This window comes from Sceloporus undulatus, chromosome 1, assembly GCF_019175285.1.
Source record: "Sceloporus undulatus isolate JIND9_A2432 ecotype Alabama chromosome 1, SceUnd_v1.1, whole genome shotgun sequence".
In the NCBI taxonomy this organism is placed as follows: Eukaryota; Metazoa; Chordata; class Lepidosauria; order Squamata; family Phrynosomatidae; genus Sceloporus; species Sceloporus undulatus.
The window spans coordinates 122,815,202-122,838,281 of record NC_056522.1 but is presented as its reverse complement, the minus strand read 5'-3'; the positions used below and the strand labels follow the sequence as shown (position 1 = coordinate 122,838,281).

General features: G+C 39.7%; 1 protein-coding gene across 10 annotated transcripts in view; it reads left to right on the top strand.

Moving 5' to 3' along the window:
• Positions 1-23,080, top strand: part of ANKRD6 (ankyrin repeat domain 6) — a 118,164-nt gene that overhangs the window by 82,470 nt on the left and 12,614 nt on the right. For 5 of the 10 annotated variants that reach the window (XM_042466457.1, XM_042466472.1, XM_042466479.1 and 2 more), the window contains exons 3-10: positions 3,375-3,473; positions 5,178-5,429; positions 11,502-11,600; positions 14,056-14,154; positions 16,206-16,304; positions 19,263-19,361; positions 21,615-21,713; positions 22,799-22,876. In XM_042466457.1, the coding sequence (XP_042322391.1) occupies positions 3,375-3,473; positions 5,178-5,429; positions 11,502-11,600; positions 14,056-14,154; positions 16,206-16,304; positions 19,263-19,361; positions 21,615-21,713; positions 22,799-22,876 (924 nt within the window). The other 5 variants (XM_042466488.1, XM_042466517.1, XM_042466501.1 and 2 more) reach the window with 5 other exon arrangements.

Below are 23,080 nucleotides of genomic sequence, written 5' to 3'. Positions count from 1 at the left end.
GAGACAATTGCTTCTTGACACGCTACACATATGGTAACAGTGGTTAACACCCCACCCTCACAAGGATGCTCTTAGTCGGTTGATCACATCTTCTATTTCCCAGTCTGTACACAACACATTCCCAAACTCCCACCACCAACCCTATATGGTCACCCACCTATCCTGGTCTTAGACAACATCTTTCCTCCTGCCTTTTCAAACATTGTTAAAAAATGAACTTGTCATTACATCACATACCCACATGTTTTGCATCTCTATTGCTATTCATATAGTCTGATTAGAAGTTCAATCCATGCATTTGAGGTAGTAGGCCAGGTCTGTGAAAGCTCATGCTCCAACTTCTTACAATCTCAAAGATGCTAGAGAATTCTCTTGCATACGGAGAGTTCCATAGTAAAGGTAAAACCATGTAAAAACCCTCCTCCTCCTCCTTCTTCTACTTCTTCACATCACTAGGCTTGTCCATCTGAAGGAAAGCATTGGTTGAGGGGTAGAGATTGTCATGGGGGCCGGTTGTTCCCAAATACTCTCTGTCCTTTGTTGTCTCAAGGAAACTTTTTCCTACATCAGTGGCAGGAAACTGTGGAAGGCTAGGTGGCTGTATTAGCTCCAAGGAGAGGTTGAAGGGTTTCACCCCCATCCACTGAATCTGTATAGATATTTGTTGTTAAATGCCTTCTAGGTGACAGGGAGTAAGTGAAAACTGCTTTCTGTTATTAAAAAAGTTATCTCTTGGGCTCAAAATGTGGTGAAAATACCTTCTCGCTCCATAGAAGGCATTTTAGGGAAAGGGTTTGCATGAGATTTTTTGTTTGTTTGTTTGTTTTTACTTTTGGGAGGAGCAGGGGGCCTCTAGATATGGTGATGTTATCCATATTCCCTAGAGGGATTTTGTGGGATCACAAAAGTGGCCCAAGGGGGGGCTGCATACAGCCATAGTCCACACTTTGCCCACAACATACTTTGCCTAAATAAACACAGAATCATAGAATTGGAAGAGACCACAATGACCATCCAGTCTTAACCCCTGCCATGCAGGAACTCTCAATCAAAGCATCCCTGACAGATGGTGTGATCTGTTAATTTCGAACAGTGATTGTATTTGCTTGTCAGATGATGCCTTCATTAGCCGGGATGTGTGCTAGTTGCATACGCTGAGGTGCAGCCTGTTGGATCTTCTTGGTGTGAATGAGTGAGCAAGCCAGGAAGCCTCCATTAATCATAGTTTTTATTGTTGTTGTAGTGTTCATACTCAGAACTGTGGTTAATGGTTTCCAAACAAGCCAAAGTTTATGAATCTACTTTAAACCTTGACTTCATCTATGTGCTTATTTCAAAACTATTATACCATATTTTTCTGGTTTCAATATAATAGGGAGCTAAGTTTAACTTTGTTTTCTTACTGACACCCAGGGAATGGGACACATTCACGCCTTAGCTTCTTAAGTCAGGATTTAACTGCCCATGCTGGGCTATTGTTTCTGTCCACCCTTTTCTGGTAAAACTGAAAATTCTGAGCATTTTGGTACTGGAGTAATTTAACATAGTTCTGTGTAAAGATAGCTAGATTTTGTGCAGTGAAAATCAAACCCAAGGACTGGTTCATTTGACTTGTTTTCCTCCCTGGAATTCAAAGAAATCTTCAGTTAAAATGTAATTATGGACATTAAAAGACAGACAAACAATAAGTAGTGTGGGCAGGCCACAATTACGATCCCATTTTGCTGCCAGCCTACTCTACTATTATGTAGATGTATAGAATATATTTCCCATTCTGTGTACTCCTACCAATAATGTAAAAGGAAAAATAACTCAGTACAGACAAATCTCCCCGCTCCCTGCTGTGAATTCTGCCTCTTATCTCCCAACAGTGTAGTCACTGCATAAGTCACGATGTTGCAGATCAGCAATGGTCCCCCTCCTCCACAATACACATACAGAAATTTCCCTAGCAGTTTCTAAAATCTGCCCCACATAGACTGCATCAAAAGTCTACTGTGGTGTAGATGATGGCGTCATTCTGGTGTCATCAGTCATAATCCAGCACTGCAGTTCTCAGCCTTTGGTTATCCATCTGTTTTGGACTTCAGCTCCCAGAATCCCTGATCATTGTCCATGTTGGTTGTGATGCCATGTCTAGCTCCCATATTAGTTTGAATCTTGTCCAGTGTAGCTGTGGAAACTTAATAGGAAAAAGTTGGTTTGATGGATACCTTTGCTTATCCCCAGGGACGTAGCCAGGATTTTAGGAAGGGGGGGGGTTTCCACCATTATAAGTGCCACCATTATAATGGGGCTTGGGCACGGCGGCGCAGCAGCACACACCATTCATTTTTCTAATGGAAGGGGGGTCCGGACCCCAAGAACCCCCCCTTGGCTACGTCCCTGTTATCCCCCCTTTTTTAGGGGGTTGGTGCATCAGTATACCATTATTGGAGGAGGGGTCCATCACTTAATGAACATAGGATCTCAAGTACACCCTGGTCCTTGGCCACCATGCCACCCGATTCCAAGAAGCTTTTCTCCTTTTGTGTAGAGTCCTGCCAGAATTGGAGCTGCATTGATGTTATATATCACGAACATAGTGGTGATGTGCATGTGTGCACACACGCCTTCAAGTTTCCTGATGACTTATGGTGACCTCATGGATTTCATAGGGTTTTCCTATGCAAGGAATACTCAAAGGTGGTTTGCCATTGCTTTCCTCTGAAATATAATAGTTTACAGCAGAAATATAATTGTTGATGGTCTCCTGTCCAAGTATTAACCAGGGATGGTCCTGCTTAGCTTCCAAGAGCAGACAGGATATGGTGCCTTTGGGGTATTTAGGTCTAGTGATGATTGTAACCATGGCATAAAGATGCCATTCCAGTGTAGTCATTGCAATTATTTATGCTAGCCCAAGAGTAGTGATCTCTTCTCAGGAGGGATGTTAATATTTTACTATTTTATTCTTGCAAGTGAGGCGGAATGATTACTGCTGCAGAAAAAACAAATATTTCTGTGCAGTTCTTGGCTGGTATTCACATATCCAAAATATTTTGGGAAAACTGTTCTGCTGAAAAATATATGGTTTTGATTTGTTTTGTTTTTTTGCTGGAGGATTGTGGGGCTTTGCACAAAAGTGCTGTTCCCAAAGAAGCTAAGTCTGGTTTTTGTACAAGGTTGCAGTTTGCTAAAGAAAAATGCCCCCTCCCCATAGTTGCCCAGCGTAGGTACAAGAATATGAAGAGAACCCATATGAGTGTAACGCACATATAATTGTGGTAGTGATGCATTTAATGCCAATTTGTATGGAATTATAATCTTACTGTGGTGTGTACCAGGAACTGGGTTTGAATTTTTTTCAGTAATTGCTCCCTTCTGCTCTGCAGCATGGGCGGACACCTCTCCATCTTGCGGCTTACAAGGGTCATCTCCGTGTTGTCCAGATTTTGCTCAAAGCAAGCTGTGATGTGGATCTTCAGGACGATGTGAGTAGTTGCAGTCCAGTTCCCCTTCTTCCAGCAGCAAAAGTCCCTTGTCACTTTTAATAATCCAAAGATCACTACAAGAAGTTATCTCCTTTCATATACTGCTGCTTTTTAGTACAGATTTTTGCTTTGTTTTATTAATGTTAAAGCTCTGTGGGTCACTAATAAAGGAGGGCACAGCAAAGACAGTGGCCTTGGGGCTTATTTCCAAGACCTGAAGACAATATTTTGCAGAGCCTTTTATCATATATCTGTAAGCACAAATGAAGAGTAGTGCTTTTAGAGAATAAGAGCTTTTTCTTTTTCACAGTGTGAAAATCCATTAAGCCTGCATACATGCACATACACCTCTCTTTCCCCAACGATGTCAGAGCTAAAGTTGGATTGAACAGCCTACATGTGCAAACATTTGGTGTGAAACATATGTTTTGAGAAGGAAGCCAAAATGGCTTGCTATTTAACCTGACTCGCACTTTTTTTAACGACTGCTATTGATTCTGACTGTCCCCACCACCCCCCTCTCTTCCTCTCAGTTGGCAACTCCACTGCCACCCACCATCACATCATTCACACCATTCAGAAGTGTGAAACCCATGGCAAGAATGTTTGCATTTGTAATGCCAGGAACATTTCTGAGTGGAACAGAAGTGCTTTATGGCATCGGAATCCACTGTCAACTTTTACACTCTTTGTGGTGGTTTTTCTCCCATTTATGCACTTAGCATATTAGAATCACCCACTTTAAAAATGTATGAAAGAATAATTGAATGACAGCCTTAAGTTATTTTCAAATTGTTTACTGAATTTTTATTTTCATAATATCTGCACATCAGGTCACATAATACTGTTGTTGACCTCAAAGGTTTCCTAGCTGCTGGTGGAAGATCTCTCTGATTTTAAGTTTATGTTATGTTATGCAGGCCATGCATGTGTGTTTTATTAAACGTGTTTTATAATTCTCTTTTCTTGCATCTTTCCTCCAAGATGTTGTTCAGTATCTTAGGTAAAGTGCAATTGCCAAAAATGGTCAACCTCTTTTAAATAAAGTATTTGTGGATTTTTGTTATATTTGCAGCTCATCAAAGATACTGTATTAGTAATCTGATAGTAGTTAATATTCTGTCTTTCTTCTCAACTGATAGCCCACCAGATGTTTTGAACTTCAGAATGCCAGAATCTTTGACTTTTGGCGATGGTGGCTGCTGCTGGAGCTTCCAAGGGAGTAGAAGCTGAAAACATCTGGAGGGCCAAAGGCTGAGAGCCACTGGTATATGGGATTCCCTTTCCCCAAGTTTTTCTTCACAGCCACCATATGAGGGTAGATTACATTGCTGTTTTCCAAATCCTACTCCACGCTGGCTTTTTATGCCAGTAGGAAAAGAGTTTTGTTTCAAATAAGTATGCAGTTTTTAAGATTAATGCTTCCAGCTTTCCAAAAGGATGTTCTTTGTCCTGTTTCTTGTTTGTTTATTCAATTGATTTTTTTGGTGAGCTGTGAAAATTGATAGCTATAGTAAATATCATAATGAATCTCTCATCTGCCAAATATCATAATGAATCTCTCATCTGCTAAAATGTTGTGGAGAATTTAAAATGCTGACTTCATATTCTACAGATGTTGAACGTTAAGATATTGTAAAAGACCTAATCATTAGTTGAAGAATGACTTCAAGTGGCCTTGAATGGGATTATTATGAATTTCAGCCTGTGGAGACCAGCTCTCTAGAGTATGAAACCCCAAGAAGTAACTCTTTCCTTCTCCCTGCTAATCCTGCAAGCCCTTATTGGAATCCTGGTGCCATCTCTGATTGGTCAATGAGTGTTCACACAGCACATACCTCAGAAATAGTCAAGGGAACAGTGGCCCTGGTAAAAGAAGTCAAGGAAGAAAAAAATAAGAAAAAACAGAGGAGAAGGGCTAGAAAGGATCCTAGAAGATTGCAAAGAGAGAAGGAGGTTAGAATTCTTAACTACAGCTTCTCTCTGGCCTAGTTGCATGTAGCATTTTGGATTGGCCATCTGGCATGTCAGAGCTACTTGAAATGCGCATGGTTGCATGTCTGCACTATGATGATGTTTTGCCAATGGGTTATCTACCTGCCTTCGCCATAAAAAGTTCCACTAAAGGTTCTATGGTTGAAATATTTAAATGAAACCTTTCCTGTGAATTGTTTTCACAGTGAAAAATGGAAATGCTTCTGTTCTAATTTATACCAACTCATTGTTTACTCCATGGCTGGTAAGCTAGTGGCCTCCAGATGTGGTTGGACTACAGTTCCCATTAGCTGTAGTTAACATAGCCAATTGGTGAGGAATGAAGGGAGCTGCAGTCCAGCAATGTTCACAGGGTCACATGTTGGCCACCCCTGTTTTACAGAATGTTCATTACCAGTGTTTTGTTGACTGGGGCCTTTCATCAGATAATGTATTGCTTTATGGAACTGTCAACTCTTCTTACCTGAGATAATATATCTACTACAATTTACATTTTTGTTTGTCTTGGAATTAAAGAGTGGAATTAAAGAAAAGAGCCAAGAGCTCTTGATATTGTGGAAGTAGAGGGTGGGGGTGCTTTCTCAGCAGCATGTGTTTGACTCCATGAAAATATAAATGAATCAGAGGCTGAAGTGAGTTTGAGCCCTTCATGCCTTGCTTTCAAAGATTTCCAAGGATTATTTATTTATTTATTTATTTAGGTTATAGTCATGTCTGCCAAAATTCACTTTCAAGGCAGCAGTTTTGAGGAGGGGGAAGCTCCAGGGATTGCAAAAAGGATGGGCCCACAGATTGCTCAACACCTTTTTAGGAACAGTTATCTCAGGGTGCCTGATCACATAATCCATCCTTTACTACCTGGCTGCCTTCCTTGAAATTGTAGTCCAAGTTATCTAGGGAGGCCAACCTGGGAAAAGATGAGACTGACATTTAGCTTCAGAGATCAGTGAGGAACTTGATCAGCTCCTTGTTACCATTAAACAGAAGCCAGGAGTTTGTCTTTGATCCTTTGGGCCACAAAGTACTTATTTTAGGCAACCCACTCAATTGCCAGGTTATCCTGAATAGATTTAAAAGGCAACAAAGATCCAGCTCCCCTATATGCAGTGTTGCTTGACTTGTTCACATATCACTAGCATCACTAACTAGGATGTCATCTGGTGTGGATGTTGTCACCTGGGAAGGGCATGTGTTTGCTTGTCCTGCTACTCCATTGTCGGGCTTCCTGCACCATAAAGAAAGTCAAATTACAACAACCAGTACATTCACCTTTTCTGCACTAAAATGGGGAAGGTGCCCAACCAGGTGTCACCAGTGCGATCCATACCCCCACAACCCCCTAGTGATGCTACTGTCACGTTTGACATAGTTTCTGTATTGCATCAGTTAACCATTGAATTTCACTTATTATATGATCATTGTAGAGATCACTAGTCACCGTTGTTGATATGATAGGATGTAATTGCCTTACCTGAATTGTCAGAGGAGAAGAGGATTATCAGAATTTTCCCAGAAAAATTGCTGAGCAGCTGTTAATAATCTTGCAGCTCCTCAGCAAATTATTCAGACCTAAAAATAAGAGAGATTAGTTGGGTGGAATATGTTTTGAAAGCCAGCAGCACACTGTGCCTCATGGAGGCTGTTTCTGGACAGTTTGAACTAACTGAGCATTGCATGTTTTTTCCCCTGGAAGTCAGGAGAAGCAAATAGTTGTGTGGACTACACTTTTTCTCTCCCCATTACTTCCCAGAAGCACATGACATGGTCAGAACTGGGGCAGGACTGAGCAATGTTGTTTTTAATCCTTTCTGATAGTCCTTTGAGAATTTCATTGCCTCTTATGTACCTGGGGCGAAATTCCCCACCCTAGTTGCCACACAATTCATGTATGAGTGTATAAAATTAGAATATGCACTGATGTAGTACAACCCCTCAGTCACCCCCTGTTGACAGTCAAGGAAAGCTGCCCTAGATGGCTATTTTGTGGTGTTCTGCCTTGACGCAGGCAGGATTTCAATTAGTCTCTGTTGTTATGGTGTTGGAAATGCAACTTTCTGCTTTGTGACTTGAGATTCCTTTTAATTGAAGGGGAAATATTTTCCAGAGCAGATGTTGTCTTTCTCAAAAGCCAGCATGTTTAATAAGTCCTTTAATGAACTACATTTGTTTTTCTGGTTGCTGTCATTCTGATCTGATTAAAATAATTGTTACAAACAAAAATCTATCAAGTGGATGAGAAAGTGGGTCTTCTGTTATGAAATAATTATCAGTCTAATCTGTTCTATCTGTAACAGCTGGCTCTTGAGGCCAGTCTTGGAGAAAGCTTTGGGTTTTAAACCTAAAGGAATCACTGTCACTCTTTTTGGCCCTGTACATCCTAGTGAATACTGTGATTTGTTGTTGTAGCATTCAATTGGTTCTAATTATAGGACCATTGCATTTTCCTATATGAATATTCCACCACTATCACAAGATCATGTGTGCAGACTGTATAATCCATATGTGTTATTTAATTTCTTCATTAGAAATATTGGCATAGTATCATATCAACTGTAAATATTATTCTAGCAGTTATGCCCATGATCTGTGAAATACCTCATAGCCAAATGCAAAAGACAGTCTCTTACCATTATCAAACAAGTTTTCAACTTTTAAATAACCTTTGTACAATAACTTGTACAAATAGAATATGAAACTTGTTTTCCCACTTAAATACTGTATAGATTTTATTGCTGGAGATAATTGGTAGCTTACTCATGTATCTTCTTTAAAAGAAATTCCACCATTATAATTTCACCCTAGAGAACTGAATTTATTACAGAAACATGACATTCATTTATTCTGGATGCTTATTAAATCGAGCTGTTAATGAATAAGTGTGTGAGCTTAGAAAGTTGTTCTTGTATAATTAGGATTCCTGCTATGGAGGACCCATAGATCCATGGCTGTAGTATACATATCATGCATGGGAAAGATTACAGGTTAACCTCTGCTTAGGTGGCAAGCAAGTAAAAGGCTTGAGCATTATGATTCCATTTTAAATGCCATGGCTGCATCCCTTGGAATCCTGGGTTAAGGGAGGTTTTGGCAGTTCTCAGCCAGAGAACTCTGGAGATTCACCAAACTGTGAGTCCCAGGGTTCCACTGCATGCTGAACCTATGGCAGAGTGGAATAATAGTGGTATAATTCTGTTGTATGAAAGGGCCTCAGAACATGGAGACATTAATGTTTTGGACCACAGTTTGCAGAAGACTATGGCCATCATGATTGTGTTGTTTATGGACTTCTGGGAGATGTAGAAGGAAAGTGACTTGACTATGAAGAGTCTTTTGCCAGTTGGAACAGAGGGTGTGGATCAGGGGTCTGACCTTGCCAGAGGCAGCTTCTTTCTCCATTCACTCTTTTTCAACTAATACCCAATGACAGAAACTCAAGAAACAAAATAAAGTGTAGTGATTTCAAAAGTTATAAATAAAGGTAGGAAACTTGATTATAGTCACGTTGTGTTGTTGTTGTTGTTGTTGTTGTTGTTAGGCATACACAGCCATGTTGGGACCAAAGCAGTGAGAATCACAATAAGAAAATTCCCACATAATGGCAACTAGAATGTAAAAAGTATACCAGAAGGTTTCCCCCACTGTGGTATGTTCAGGATTATTTGGGGCTGTGCCCCTCTTGCAAATCAACCATTGCTTCTTGCATCCCAGTTAGACCATTTATACACACACACACACACACACACACACACACACACACTTACTGTATATACTTAACTTTAAGTTGACCTTATGTATAAATCAAGGGTAGGTTATGAGGCTAAAATTATGGATTTTGCTATGATCATTGGATAAATTGGTGGTAAAACATAGGGGCATATATCATAGGCTCTAAAGAATGAAGCAAAGGAAATCATGTCAAAGAACTTACATGATCCTGACAGCCATAATTTTTTGTGTTCACAGCAAAGGCTAGATGGATGAGAAAAGAGAGAGGGAGCAGTGCTTCCAGGACATATTACACTCTTGCCTTTCACCAGGGAATGGTTCCTTTTTAAAATAAGAGCTAAAGTACAGTACTTACATTGACCTGTGGATGGATTGACTTTTATATTTCTGGGCCAATTTTTTGCCTTAAAACTTCTAGACTTATACATGAGTATAGTGAGCCCTCCCTTTATGCGGGGATTCATTCCAGATCCCTCCGCGTAAGGGGAAATCCGCGTGTGCTGGAGCGTGCACGAACCATTACTTCTTCTAGGGCGCTTGAGGGGCTTTTCCAGTGCGGCTTTCAGTGTATGCTAAAAGCTGCATATGCTGCACCTGCGTAAAACGCAGGCACACTGTATATACATGTTTTTTATTTTGGAATAGTTGTATCTCTCTCGAGGTTCAGGGCAGGGAACATTTAAACTAATGAGAAAATAACATCGAAAATATAGAATGCTTAAACATGATGTTAGGAACATTTCTCTCTCCCCTAAAATGTTAATCCAAACAAAATGGTCTCCCATTGCTTCTTGAAGATACACATGAGTTTCCTCACTTGAATCCTGCAGCTTTATAGTGGGTTTACATCACAAACTGTCACAGAACAACATTGCTACCGGCCAAGCTCTGTATGGAGCCACTCAGGTTGCATTTCAGTTTGCTTATTTAGGGCAGGAAGAAACAGAGTTTGGACGTGCATTCTCTGCTCAAAAATTGAATGCTAGTAGGAATGTCACAAATGTGCATTGAAGCCACTTGCACCATCATTAGTAGTTTAGAAAGTCACTTTCTCCTCAATAAGTTTTGTCTGCAGTGAGTAGTAAGCAACACACATGTTATATTAAGTATCGTAAATGCTGCATGAAGAAGATTCACAGAACAATGAGAGCTTTACATATCTAGCTTGCTGAAGCCTCTGTTATTTGGATACATGAAATTTACAATCCTGGTCACAGTTGTATTTGTCTGAAGTCCCACTGAAATTACTAAAAACTTGTTGTGTCCTTCAAGTCATTTCTGACTTACGGCAGCCCAAAGGCAAAGATATCATGGGGTTTCCTTGGCAAGATCTGTTTAGAGGAGTTTTCCCATTTCCTTCCTCTAACAGAGTGTGACTTGACCAAGATCACCAAGTGGGTTTCCATGGCATAAGGGGTATTCGAACCCTGGTCTTTGGGAGTTCTAGTAGTCCAGCACTCAGACCATACCACAGTGCTCTACTGAGAACTACTGTTGTAGAATTGCTGTGTAATAGTTTTTCTTTTAAGGCTAAATATTTGATTGAATAGTCAAATGTGCAATCCTGTATTCTCTACTGCTTTTGCCAATTATACTGTCTAGTCAGTAAGAAATGCTGCAAACTTTGTGAAAGTTAGTTATTAATTTTCTGTCTTTTGGCTGATTTTGCTTCATCTGAAAAAGCTGCATAATTGCTGAACAGTGTCCATGCAGTATGTGTGTTTGTGGTGGGAAAGAAGGATGGGGACCCCTTCAAAATTATAAGCTTCATGTACTAGCAAGTACAAGAACTTATGGACTAAAAATCCCAGAATCTTTCAGTCATTGAGGTCTATGGCCATGCTGCCTGGGCAATTCTGTAAAATGTGCTCCAATATAGTAACTTTTCCATAAGTAACACCTATTAAAAGGAAAACAGGGAAAGGGAGGGTAGGTGATGCAGGTACCACAGTCTAAATGGTGTATATTTGATGTTCCTGATTTTCACATAAAATAACCAATATTTTACAAATAGCCCCCCCCCCCCCCCAGTTGAAAGTTGCTTCCATGTAGAAAAAGCATAAATGTTAAATGTTTGGAGGCTTAACAGTTACTCCATGGTAGTGTCACAGTCTGTGAACATTACTGAGGATTGAGTTACCAAGGGTGATGATTTGGAGTCTAAATGTATTACTGTAGCAATGTGGATGTTGCTGCTTATGAGAGAGCTGTATAGTAGGTGTGCATAATATACTGGATTTGCATGTGTAATGATATACCTTTGGAATGAAAAGTGTGTTGGTAGTAAACTACTGTCTCTCTTTGCAGGGTGATCAGACAGCTTTGCACCGAGCTACAGTTGTAGGGAACACAGATGTAATATCTGCTCTTATCCATGAAGGGTGTGCTTTAGACAGACAAGACAAGGTAAAAATGAAATGCATGAAACTAGTAATAGTTTTAATATTTTAAACTTTGGATTTAGAGAATAATAAGAGCGTTAAACCATTGTCTAACTTGTTTGGGTTATTTGTGGTGGAATTTTCTATTTCTGAATACAATGCTAAAAGTCATGGACAACTACAAAACCTTGGAAGGTGTTGTCATATTGGTAAAACTCTGATAATATTTGTGTTAGTTAGTAATTTACGTTTTTGTGGTTCAAACAGCAGTAGGCTTGCACATCTTGTCCAGCAGGTTTCTTTTCCAGCTCTTTCTGTGCCATGTTCTTTTAGAAAAAGCCATGCATGGCAAATATAATGCTGTCCATTCCTTGGCTATCCTTAAAGTGTTAGAACCAAGTAGCAATAGCATCACCTGCTTCTTATTTCCTGCCCCAGCTTCCTATGCAGAAGTTTCTGCCTGGCATAACCACAGTTGAGTGGTATTGGTTTTCATGTTTGTATCATCATTAATGTTAACCATAGTTTGCTCCCTATTAGGATTTGGAACCAAAATTTGGATTACAAATCCTGATTATGAGTGAACTGTTGGCTGAATGATCCAATAGGGTTCTTCTGCTTCCAGAAGATGCTTCTATCGATGGGAGAATGGCAATTTCTTCTCCCTCCTGCAATAGCAATAGCAATAGCAATAGCAAGTACATTTCTATAATGCTTATCAATGAACTAGCAGTCCCTAAGCGGTTTACAATGTGTATACCAATTGCCCCCAACAACCTGTGTACTAATTTTACCAACCTATGAAAGGATGGAAGGCTGAGTGGACCCTGCAGTACTGGCATTTAACTACTGCACCACCAGGGCTCCTGCAGCCTATCTTGTAACCTAAAATCCTGCTCTGGTGGACTGGGAAAGCCTTCAGAGTAGGTGGTCAACACTGTAGAGGGCTGCATAGGGCAAGAGACTGAAAATTCCATTTCTGGAGTTTTAAAATTCATATGTCACCTTGGATTTAAGCCACTGTTAGTAACTAGTAAGAAATATATTGGGCTGAGATTATTATTTTTTTACGGTATATATTGGTTTAAAGTAAAGTAATAGGTAACACCTTATGCCTTCCAGTATGTTAACAAAAAAACTGTTGCCTATCTGTTGGAGAGGCTGTAAAGCAAGGGAGGGAGTCCTCCAGATATTGTTGGACTGCAGCTTCCAGAAGCACAGGCCAGAGCGGCCAATGATGAGGAAGGCTAGGTGTTGTAGTTCAGCAATATTATTTAGAAAGCTATCAAGTTTCCACTCTTACTGTAAAAGTTATGGTGCATGGCTTCATAAGTGGCTAATACTGTGCAAGACTGGCCATAGCGTCACATGAGGTTCTCAGAGCTATTTCTCAAATTGCACATCAAATTATTCATAATGGGAAAACTTTCAATATGATATGCTGAAAATAAAATCCCAAAGTCTAAAATACTGATTAGGATCCTTTTGGTAGCAGCTAGACTAGAGATTGCATCATGGTGGTAATCACAGAGGGGCACACTATAAACACAGAAATGATGAAATTAAATTCTAGGCAAATGCATTTTGTGCATAATGTTTGTGTATGTGTGTGTCTGTGATTTCAAGTTGTCTGTAAAGTAATAGGTAGTATATTATGCCTTCCAGTATGCTAACAACCACAACAAAAAAAATGGTTGCCTATTGGTTGGAGAGGATGGTATCCTTGTTCCTCCTATTCCTCTTAAATGACCCCATGGATCTAGTGCCTGAAAGATATTAGGCCCTGAGCACAACATAAAGCAGTAGAAATGCTTTGTGGTTTCTTCTTCTTCTTGCAACTCTAAAATGTATTACAGCTGGCATCCTTGTTCTTCCTGTCCCTCTTAAGTGTTTGGTTTAAATTATTTATTGTACTTATTGATCCTCATTTTTAAAAAAATCATTTTTTTTGCCCCAAAGTGCCTTCTAGTGGGCAATTTCACTTTTGGGGACCTCTTGGGCCTGTTTAACGCCCAGGAGAGGTCAGCTTCCAGTGCAGTTCCTATTAGGGGAAAAAATGCTTTCCCTTGGCTTAGAATGACATAGGGAGACCTACAAACAGAAGGCATTATGGGCATATTTTTCAACAAATATTTTTTGGGCTCTAGGAGGAGGGTCATTGCGGGGGGACACAAAACCAGCCCTGGGATCCCACATGTAGCCCATCAGCCACACTTTTCCAAACCTGATTTACAATGATAGAGAGCAAAGGGAATTTGCCTGTGAGAAAAGAGAAAGTAGGACACTGGATATGAGAGCCCCTTTTTCCTATTTTTAACCTTTACCAGAGAAAGGGTTGGGTGTCTTCTTTTGCTTGTTTCTTTTCGTGTGTCCAAACAGCTTTATGATGCCAAACAAGTAGGATGAGCATATTTACAATATTTTTTTCTATTGAGATAGTTCTCTTAAGAGCTATTTTCACCCCTCTGTCTACTCTTCAGGATGGGAATACAGCTCTCCACGAAGCCTCTTGGCATGGATTCAGTCAGTCAGCCAAACTGCTTGTTAAAGCAGGGGCGAATGTTCTGGCCAGAAACAAGGTGAGACGCCTGCAGAAAAGAGCTTTCAAATTTGGCTGTTCAAAAGAAAAAGAAAAGAGTCTGAAAATGGAAATTGTTCCTTCAGTAGTTTTTTGGCAATGACATTTCTCATCCAATGGCAATGTGTTTCTTGGCAAAACACTTCATTTTAGTTTAACTTTGTAGTTTATTCCCTTGTGATGAAGTTTCCGTGTGGGAAAATGTGTGTTTTGACAGCTGGCACACATACACACACAAAAAGAGCTCAGTTATACTGAATAATGTTGCATAGTTATGGCCAAGGGACACTGGAAGGCCTTCTAGCATCTTAATTGTGATGGAAGAGGTTCATTCTAGAGCAAGGGTCCCCAAGATTTGGTCCTCCAGGTGGTTTGGGCTTCAGTTTCCAGAATCCCTGACTATTAGCCAAGCTGGCTGGGGTTTCTGGGATTTGAAGTCCAAAATACTTGGAGGACCAAAGTTTGGGAATCACTATCCTAGAGGATGTGAGAAAATAAATGGCAAACCCAGCTTATGAAGCGCAAGATAACCACATTTTTAAAAATGGCAAAACCAGGGAGAAATGCCTACCTTCTGTAGGATTTTTCCATCTCCAATATTAAAATAAGATGTTGTCCAAAACCATTGAGGAATTCTTGATATTTCCAGGTCATTTTCCATTCTTTCCATATTCTATACAGTGGGCCCCTGTTATCTGCTGGGATTTGGTTCCAGGACCTCCCTGTTGATACCAAAATACATGCTCAAGCCCCATTAAATACAGTTGAATAGTATTTATTCAAGGCTTGTTATTTGGAATTTATACTTTGTTAAAAAATATTTCAGGCCGTGGATGCTTGAATACATAGATAAAGAATTGGTGGATACAGAGGGCTGACTGTATTATGTTATGAGACAGGTGTAACAGGACAGACATTATGAGATACTTCTGTTCCCAACAGATATATTAGTGTGTGCATGCGTGGTTATGTGTGCATGCTTGTATGTGATTATTTACAGAGTAGAAAAATCCCTTATCTCAAAGAGTTTATAGTAATTTAGCACAGGAGAAAAGATAGGAGAGGATTGTAGTGGAGCTGGGAGCAAACAGGTAAAATTAAGCAGTTATTTCACAGTTACATTTGCTTAGGCTTGGTTATAGGCTGAATGGCAAGGGGGATGGGAACTAGGTAGCATTATGCATTATTCTACAAGGCATTCCCAAGTATGTGGGGAAGGAAGTAGGAGGAAGGTGAGATCTTTTATAGAAGGGCTGTAGAGCATGGTAGAGGAGAAGGCAGGGATAATATTAGGATAAAAGATAAGAGAGTTAAGTATGAGGTTTGCTGTCAGGGGATTTACTTCGCAAGATTTGTTTAGAGGCAGTTTGGCATTGCCATCCTCTGAAGCTGGGTGTGGGTTATTTTGTCCCAGGCTACTCAATGGTTTTCCATGACCAAGTTGGGATTCAAACCCTGACCTCCTGGAATCCTATTCCAACAGTCAAACCACTACACCATGCTGGCATCCTGGAGCTCCTTCACAAATGAGCAGTAGATCGGGGAGCCTAATCAAAACTCCACCTCCTGCTGTTATTCAGGTGGGGCAAGACATGTTGTATGGAGAGGTACAGGATATATCTTTCTGCAACATCCCTAAAAATGTAATTGGGGGTTATGCTGGTGTATGTCACCTATATAATACTGGCCAGTATGTTTCTCTTCAATTCTTTATTACTTGGTCCAGAACCTGGTTCCTTCTTATCATTTGTATTGTTGCATTGTGAGGAACAAAAATCCAAAACAAACCATCATCTGTTTGTTCCAAAATATCTTTGGGCCAAGGTCAAGAGAAATTAGGTGTATGACATAGTGTAGGAAAACCAACAACAGTCTCCTCCCATCCCCCAATCTGTGTTAAGATGCAGATTTCTTTTTGCAAGGAGGCCAGGTGTATAGAATTGGAGAAAGTCAATAGAACTGGAGAAGGAAAGTGAATTTATTTGACTTGTTTCTGTACTTTGTGTCCTTTCTAGTAATGACTGGGTGTTCTTCCCTCCTCTCTTTTCTAAGGCAGGTAACACGCCACTGCACTTGGCTTGCCAGAACAGTCATTCTGAAAGTGTTCGAGTCCTACTGCTTGGAGGTTCTCGAGTTGATATCAAAAACAATGTGAGTGTTACCAAATATAGCTACAGATGTAGTGACACAAATGCAGATTTAATAGAAAAATGTCAAGAGCAGCAGCCAAGTAGACAAAAAGAATGTGTAACCATGCAATAAGCATGCATCTGCATTGTAGAAGTAATGCATTTTGAGACTGCTTTAATCGCTGTAGCTCCATCCTGTGGAATTGTGAGATTTGTAGTTGGTTGTGGCGCCAGAGCTCTCTGACAGAGAAGGCTAAATGTCTCAATGCTGTAAATCCCAGAATTCTGTAGGATGGAGTCATGGCAGTTAAAATGGTGTCAGACTGCATTATTTCTACAGTATAGATGCACTCTTTAGATTTTTCTGTGTGAATATTGCACTGAAAATGGGCAGCAGCTAAATTAGTGAATGTTAATTTGTAGAACGTTGGTCTTTGTGTGTGGATGGGAGATGACATGTTCATGAAAGATGCATTTTCTTAATTTGTTAAGGATTATGTAGCATATGTGATCCCCTTTTGCCCCATTTAAAAATAAGAAGGAGTCTGCTACTGAATGGGGGCATACTTTTCAACTGTTCCAGTTTGACAGGGACAGTCCTTATTAATCCTCTGTTGCCCCACTTTTTCAGCTGCTTTTAAAATGCCCCATTTTCTCTCTCCTGCTCCCACTTTTCACCTTCATCCAGTTTTACTTCAGTTATTGCAAATTGAGTTCAAAGTGGAGAAGTGGTTTGCACCCAGTTTACCATTGTGGGGAGAAGAGGGATGGAATCTTAACCATCTCTGTAGGATCAGGCAGAAGCAAACTGCTGCAGCCTCTTCTAGCTTGGGCACTCTTACTCTTTAATAATTTTTACCTTCTGGACCACACTCTAATGTTGCTTGGCCACACATGCCCTAGTTTTCATCTGTGAAATGTTTGAGGGTATACAGGGGTGAGACAAAATATATATATATATATATAAAAAATTGCAGCCACAGAGTTAAATGGATTTAACTTGATGGGGCATGAATGTGTCTCTTGATGTCCTGGAGAATGGCCTCTCATTGATTGAGTTATTTATTTTGTGGCTTTTGCACGAGGTAAACATTACAGTCCTATTACAGCCAGCAATTTATCTAATTCATTAAAATTATATAAAAATTGTAGCAGTAGCACAAAATAATATTATGATAAAAGCACATATAGTTGACTTAGTTGTGGGACAGACCACCTGAAAAGGGCAGCCTGCCAGCAGCCTAATTACCTCCAGAGGGAAGCCGCAGCCACCAGACCACGCAGCTTCCCTATGGAGGAAAAAGAAACTGGAAAACCCAAGTTCTTTTTGCTCCGCAGGGCCGACGTAAGCAACGCGCAGTGATGTGTGGATGTCACACAGCACTTATGTAACAATGGCGGCTCCCATGTACATGGGATGCCGCCATTGCTATGGCACCGCACCATGCTAGGGTTAGGGACTGCGTGGTTGCCGTGTGGTCCCTAACCCTAAAATTGGCATCAGCACGGTGCATTTGTGCAGTCTCTACCACGCCTTAGACATTCAGAACAACTTGTTCACAACTTGTTTACATTCACCTAGAGAATGAGTACCACAACAAAATGGGCCCTGCATTCATGCATTGGCTTATTTTATGTGTAGCATGAATGATATAGAAAGTTGAAAAGGCAGGAAGATTTGTGTCAGTTATAACAATTCTATCTAAACGAGTTGTCTTGAATGTGGTTTGCTCCAATATGTATTACTATGTTCCTGTTACCTCATCCCCAGTTCCGAGAAGACTGATACAGATATTAATAAGAATACCTACATATTCTTACATACAGCTCGGTTTAATATGCCCTATGTATGGATGAACATCCAGTATGTGTGCGCTGTTCATCATGTGTTGGGTCTATTCATTATTGGCTTTGAAAAAATGTGAAGCAAACATTTGTGATCTGCATGAAGGTTATTTTTGACTGTGTATTTGCAGGAGTCATGTTACTTGTGTTTGTACCCATGTTGCAGCATACAATTTCACATGTGATTTTAATGGATCACCATACATGTTTCATATTACTTATTCTCCAGAATGAATATTGCAGCACTTTCTACGCAACATTAATATAAATTTCATGGTACTTTTAAAAATGCTTCAGTTACATTGCAGGTTAAAAAAATTGTAAGTGCTAAAGTTCAAAAGAAATATAATTATTGAAGGTTTATTAAGTAGCATAAGAACCTTATTGCCAATGTAGAGAGATCTTGTAGCACTTTTGAGACTAAGAAAGAAGTTGGCAGCATGAGGTTTCATAGACTAGTCTACTTCCTCAGATGCTGAGGAAGTATTTAGTCTACGTAAACTAATGCTGCCAACTTCTTTCTTTCTGTTAGTCTCAAAGGTGCTACAAGATGTCACTACATACTGATTCTACAGACTAACCCGGCTATATCTTTGAATTCTACCTTTATTGCCAATGGTTTAAAGCAGTGGTTCCCAACCTTTGGTCTTACAGATAATTTGGACTTCAGTTCCCATAATTCCTGACTGCTGGCTGCATTGGCTGGGGCTTTTGGAATCTGGAAGACCAAAACAAATGGAGGACAAGTGGTTGGGAACCACTGGTTTAAAGAATTATTCATTTAACACAAGATGTCAGCCTTCTGGAATGGATTACTAAACCCAGAAATACATCTTATAAGTAAAAGGCCTCAGTTTGCATTTCACAGACATCTCCTGTGCATAAGCAGAATGCTGTAATCAAACAACAACATCACAGTTAATAACTAGGGGCTATCTCACATCTGAGGAAAAGAAATATAAAAAAATACTTTGTGCCATTTGCTAGATGTCACCTATACAGTACAATCTAAGTATGTTTACCCAGAGTCTCATAGTGTTATGTGATGCTTGTTCCCAGATAGGTTTGTATAGGATTGCACCTCTCATTAGTGAAAGCTCTCTTATGGTTATCTGCATTTCCCCCTTATTTTTAGGCAGGAGATACCTGTTTGCATGTTGCAGCTCGTTACAATCACTTACCCATCATTAGGCTACTCCTCAGTGCTTTCTGTTCAGTCCATGAAAAAAACCAGGTCAGTGCATGAACTCCATTGCCATTGTGCTTCATTTTCTATAAGGCTTTCTAGGAAGATGTTTCTTATAGTTTGAAATAGATTCACTGGGCTCTGAACTATGTGGAAAGTTCATGAAATTATTTCATTCTATATTACCACATTGCTGTACTGTAGGTATTCTTTTGGTTTTAAGGATGGCCTTAAAGAAATGCTTTGTCATGTCAGAACATGTTGTTGCATTCACATTTAGTATTTGCACGCTCCCCTCCCCAAAATTGTTTCCAAAGTAAAATCTGCTACATTGATTTCAAGACTTAGAAGATGATCCAATAAATAAGTTTAAATCATATGACTTTGTTTTATTTTATTTTAAAAAGTCCTTTTATTGAAAAAATGTTAAAATAAATTACATTTTATAAAGTCTAATATTTACATAAAGAGATTCCAGTGATACAATTGGCAATCAAAAGAACAGATCAAAACAGAAATTATCTGTCCATGTGATGGAGTGACAGAGATGAGATTGTATGGATTCTACACTTCAGGAAACATATGAATGACAATGGTCCTCTTTTAAAATGTTTAGTGCAGCCTAGAAGGCATGAAAACAAGTCAAGCTGCTATGCAACCTTTAAGGTCATTAGTGCTTTTGTGCTTTCACAAGTCAGACACAAAAGATGGTAAGAGTATTTTTGCCTTTACCATGCCAATAAACTAAATGAATGAGTCAACCCACATTCAGAATAACAAGATCCCAGTAGGTAATGTTTTTAATCTTATGGTTTGATACACCCACCATCAGCAATAGAGTCAATTATGCCTTTGAAGTAAAAGAACACTTTTGAAAATGTTGCTTAACAGATTTGGACTGCTGTATTGAATTCATGACTCTGCCAGTTTATGCTATATTGCTTTAAAAGGAAAACTGGAATGATATATTACATTTACATAAACCTATGGCAGAACTGCACTGTCTGTGGCTCATTTTTGTATTGAATATAAACAGGCAGCAAGATTACAATTGAGTGGGGAGGATACTTCTGTATTTCAGAGAAGAAATCTCTACCTGTTCACCATCTCACTGTTAACCTGTTAACAACCTCAGCCACTGGAATGGCCCCAGGTTTGGCTAATTCCAATCATGTGAAAATTACATAGGCTGCTTAATTTATTGAGCTGATGCTAGGATGTTCTGTTTCAACTAACAGTGGTTGGGTTGACACAGCTAATATTTCTGTAACTTAAAGTCATGGCTCAAGAGTAAGACATTATCAACGATCCAGATGCTTGCAGTTCATCTTTACTGATTTGACTTTTGACTTCATATCAAATCTTTACTGATTTGATTTCAAAATACTTGGTAAAGCTCCAGAACCTAACAACTTTATAAGTTGTACTTAGATGTATCAAATTTGGCTTCCTTGAGAAGTGTTTGTTCATGATACATAGGCAGAAATATTCTATATTCGATGTCTAAAGAGCAGCACTAAACCTATTCTTGACTGGTCATATCAACTATCTTCATATGTAAATACAAAAGAGAGGCTTAATATGGAAATATCAAGCTTGGATCATTTTCTTTCTGCCTGCCTTTGCAGTTCTACACAGGGGCCATGGAAATCGTATGACTTTATTTTAAAACAAATCACTAAATAACCAGATAAGGTTTTTGCTCTGCATACAGAGTAAACAATGTACAAGCAACAACTAACATATGGAGAGAAAAAAATAAATGCCAGGACCCATGTTAGCCTTTACCCAACAATCAAGTAAGGACTTAACATGTCCTATATTGACTCATCTGCCGGTTCCATCCAGCTGGATAATATGAATTTTTACTGCAATTTGAGATGGTGCAACATGCATGTTTACTGTTCTTGTGTGTCTTTATGTGGTTTCTGATACTATTTATCTCACCAGCCTAAAATAATAGTGATTCTGTTAACAAATAGCCTTTTCCAAACAAGTATGGATTTCCTTTGCCAGTTTATATTTCTGCTGAATTACCCTTTTTGAAGCTCATTTGTCTCGAATAAAGTAGGATTGGGTTGCCTGAGAGAATCCAACATATTGGATCTTTGATTTTTGCATTTTATCTAAGAAGCATTGGATGTGGCCTTCGTCAGATTCCCTTGAAGCATCTACCTACATCTGATGTAGGTATAACTAGCTAAGAAGAACTGCCTGAGTTCAACCTAGGTTTATAAATACAAAATGTACACCAGCAGAAATGACCACATATAAGTTGTATTTTGCTTTTGTAATTTTTAGGTTGGCGATACGGCACTTCATGTAGCTGCAGCACTAAACCATAAAAAGGTGGTCAAGCTGTTGTTGGAAGCAGGAGCTGATGGGACAGTAGTTAACAATGTAAGTGCAGGAGGAAACTCCTTTTTCTTACTCTTTTTAGTCATTTGCTGCTCAGCGTTGGTTCAGGTGGTGGTTTTGACAAAATTGCTGACTAGTAATGTCAGGTATACACATAACAAGTTCATGCTGGCAAAATAACTTGTTTGTCTAACTGCCGGTACAGACTGGCAAAAAGAGCTGGCTTCAGGATGGTGTGGGGGCAGTGTCCGCACACCGCACACCCTGATTCTGCCTCCAAGCTGGCATTGCACTGCTTGCCCAACCAGATGGCTGGCAGCATTTTGGTGCTTTGGTGGCATGGTGTTTAGACATCGCACACCAAAGAAATGCCGAAAATACTCCACTGTGGCAGCAAAGGTGCCTTTTCCCCAGCGCAAAAAGTAGCAGCTTTCTGCCGCTCCTTTTTGCACCAGGAAAAGGCCAGATTGGGGCCATGGCATACAACTGCTGCAGCCCGATCTGGCACACAAAGTCTGTTTTCAGCCTGTGTCAATGGTTGTTAACTGCCCTTGAGTCAATCCCAACTCATGACGATCCCATAAATGAGACACCTCTAAGTCCCCCGTCCCCTACCGCTCTGCTTAGATCTTGTAAGTTCAGACCTGTGACTTCCTTAGTAGAGTCTATCCATCTAGTGTAGGGTCTTCCTCCCTTTCTACTTCCCTCCACCCTTCCTAGCATTATTGTCTTTTCTAATGAGCCATGCCTTCTCATGATGTGGCCAAAGTACAACAGCCTCAGTTTGATCATATTGGCCTCCAGGAAATTTCAGGCTTGATCTGTTCAAGGACTCATTTGTTTGTCTTTTTGGCCATCTAAGTCTATACTCAGAGTAATACAGTCCTAATATTGGCATATGTTTATGGTTTTATTTTACTTTGTAACTGTGCTAATTGCTCATATTGATTGTTTCCATGCTAATATTGCTGGTGTGTTGTCAGGAATTGACTGGATTGTGCTTTTCTTTAATAATTATTTTTTTAAAAACCATGTCAATGCATGTGGGCAGCTATTTTAAGTGTTCTGTATCTCCTTTGGGTTTTTAATGTCTTCTGTAGAGAATCATGTCTCTTCTACCATTACAGGCTAGTCAGACTCCCCTTGAAGTTGCACAGGAACACAACAACCCTGAAGTTGCCCTTCTGCTCACTAAGGCCCCACAGGTACGTCCTGCATATAACTCAATAATGCCTGATTCAGATGCCTGTTTTGCAAATATGCTCTGGGATCAATGTAGTAAATAAAATAAAACTTTAATTTATATCCCGCTTTTTGTTACCACAATCAAAGCAGCGTACAACCTTTAAAAAATACAATATATACAATTTCCTCCACCACCACCCCTTAAAAAAAGATTAAACAATTCT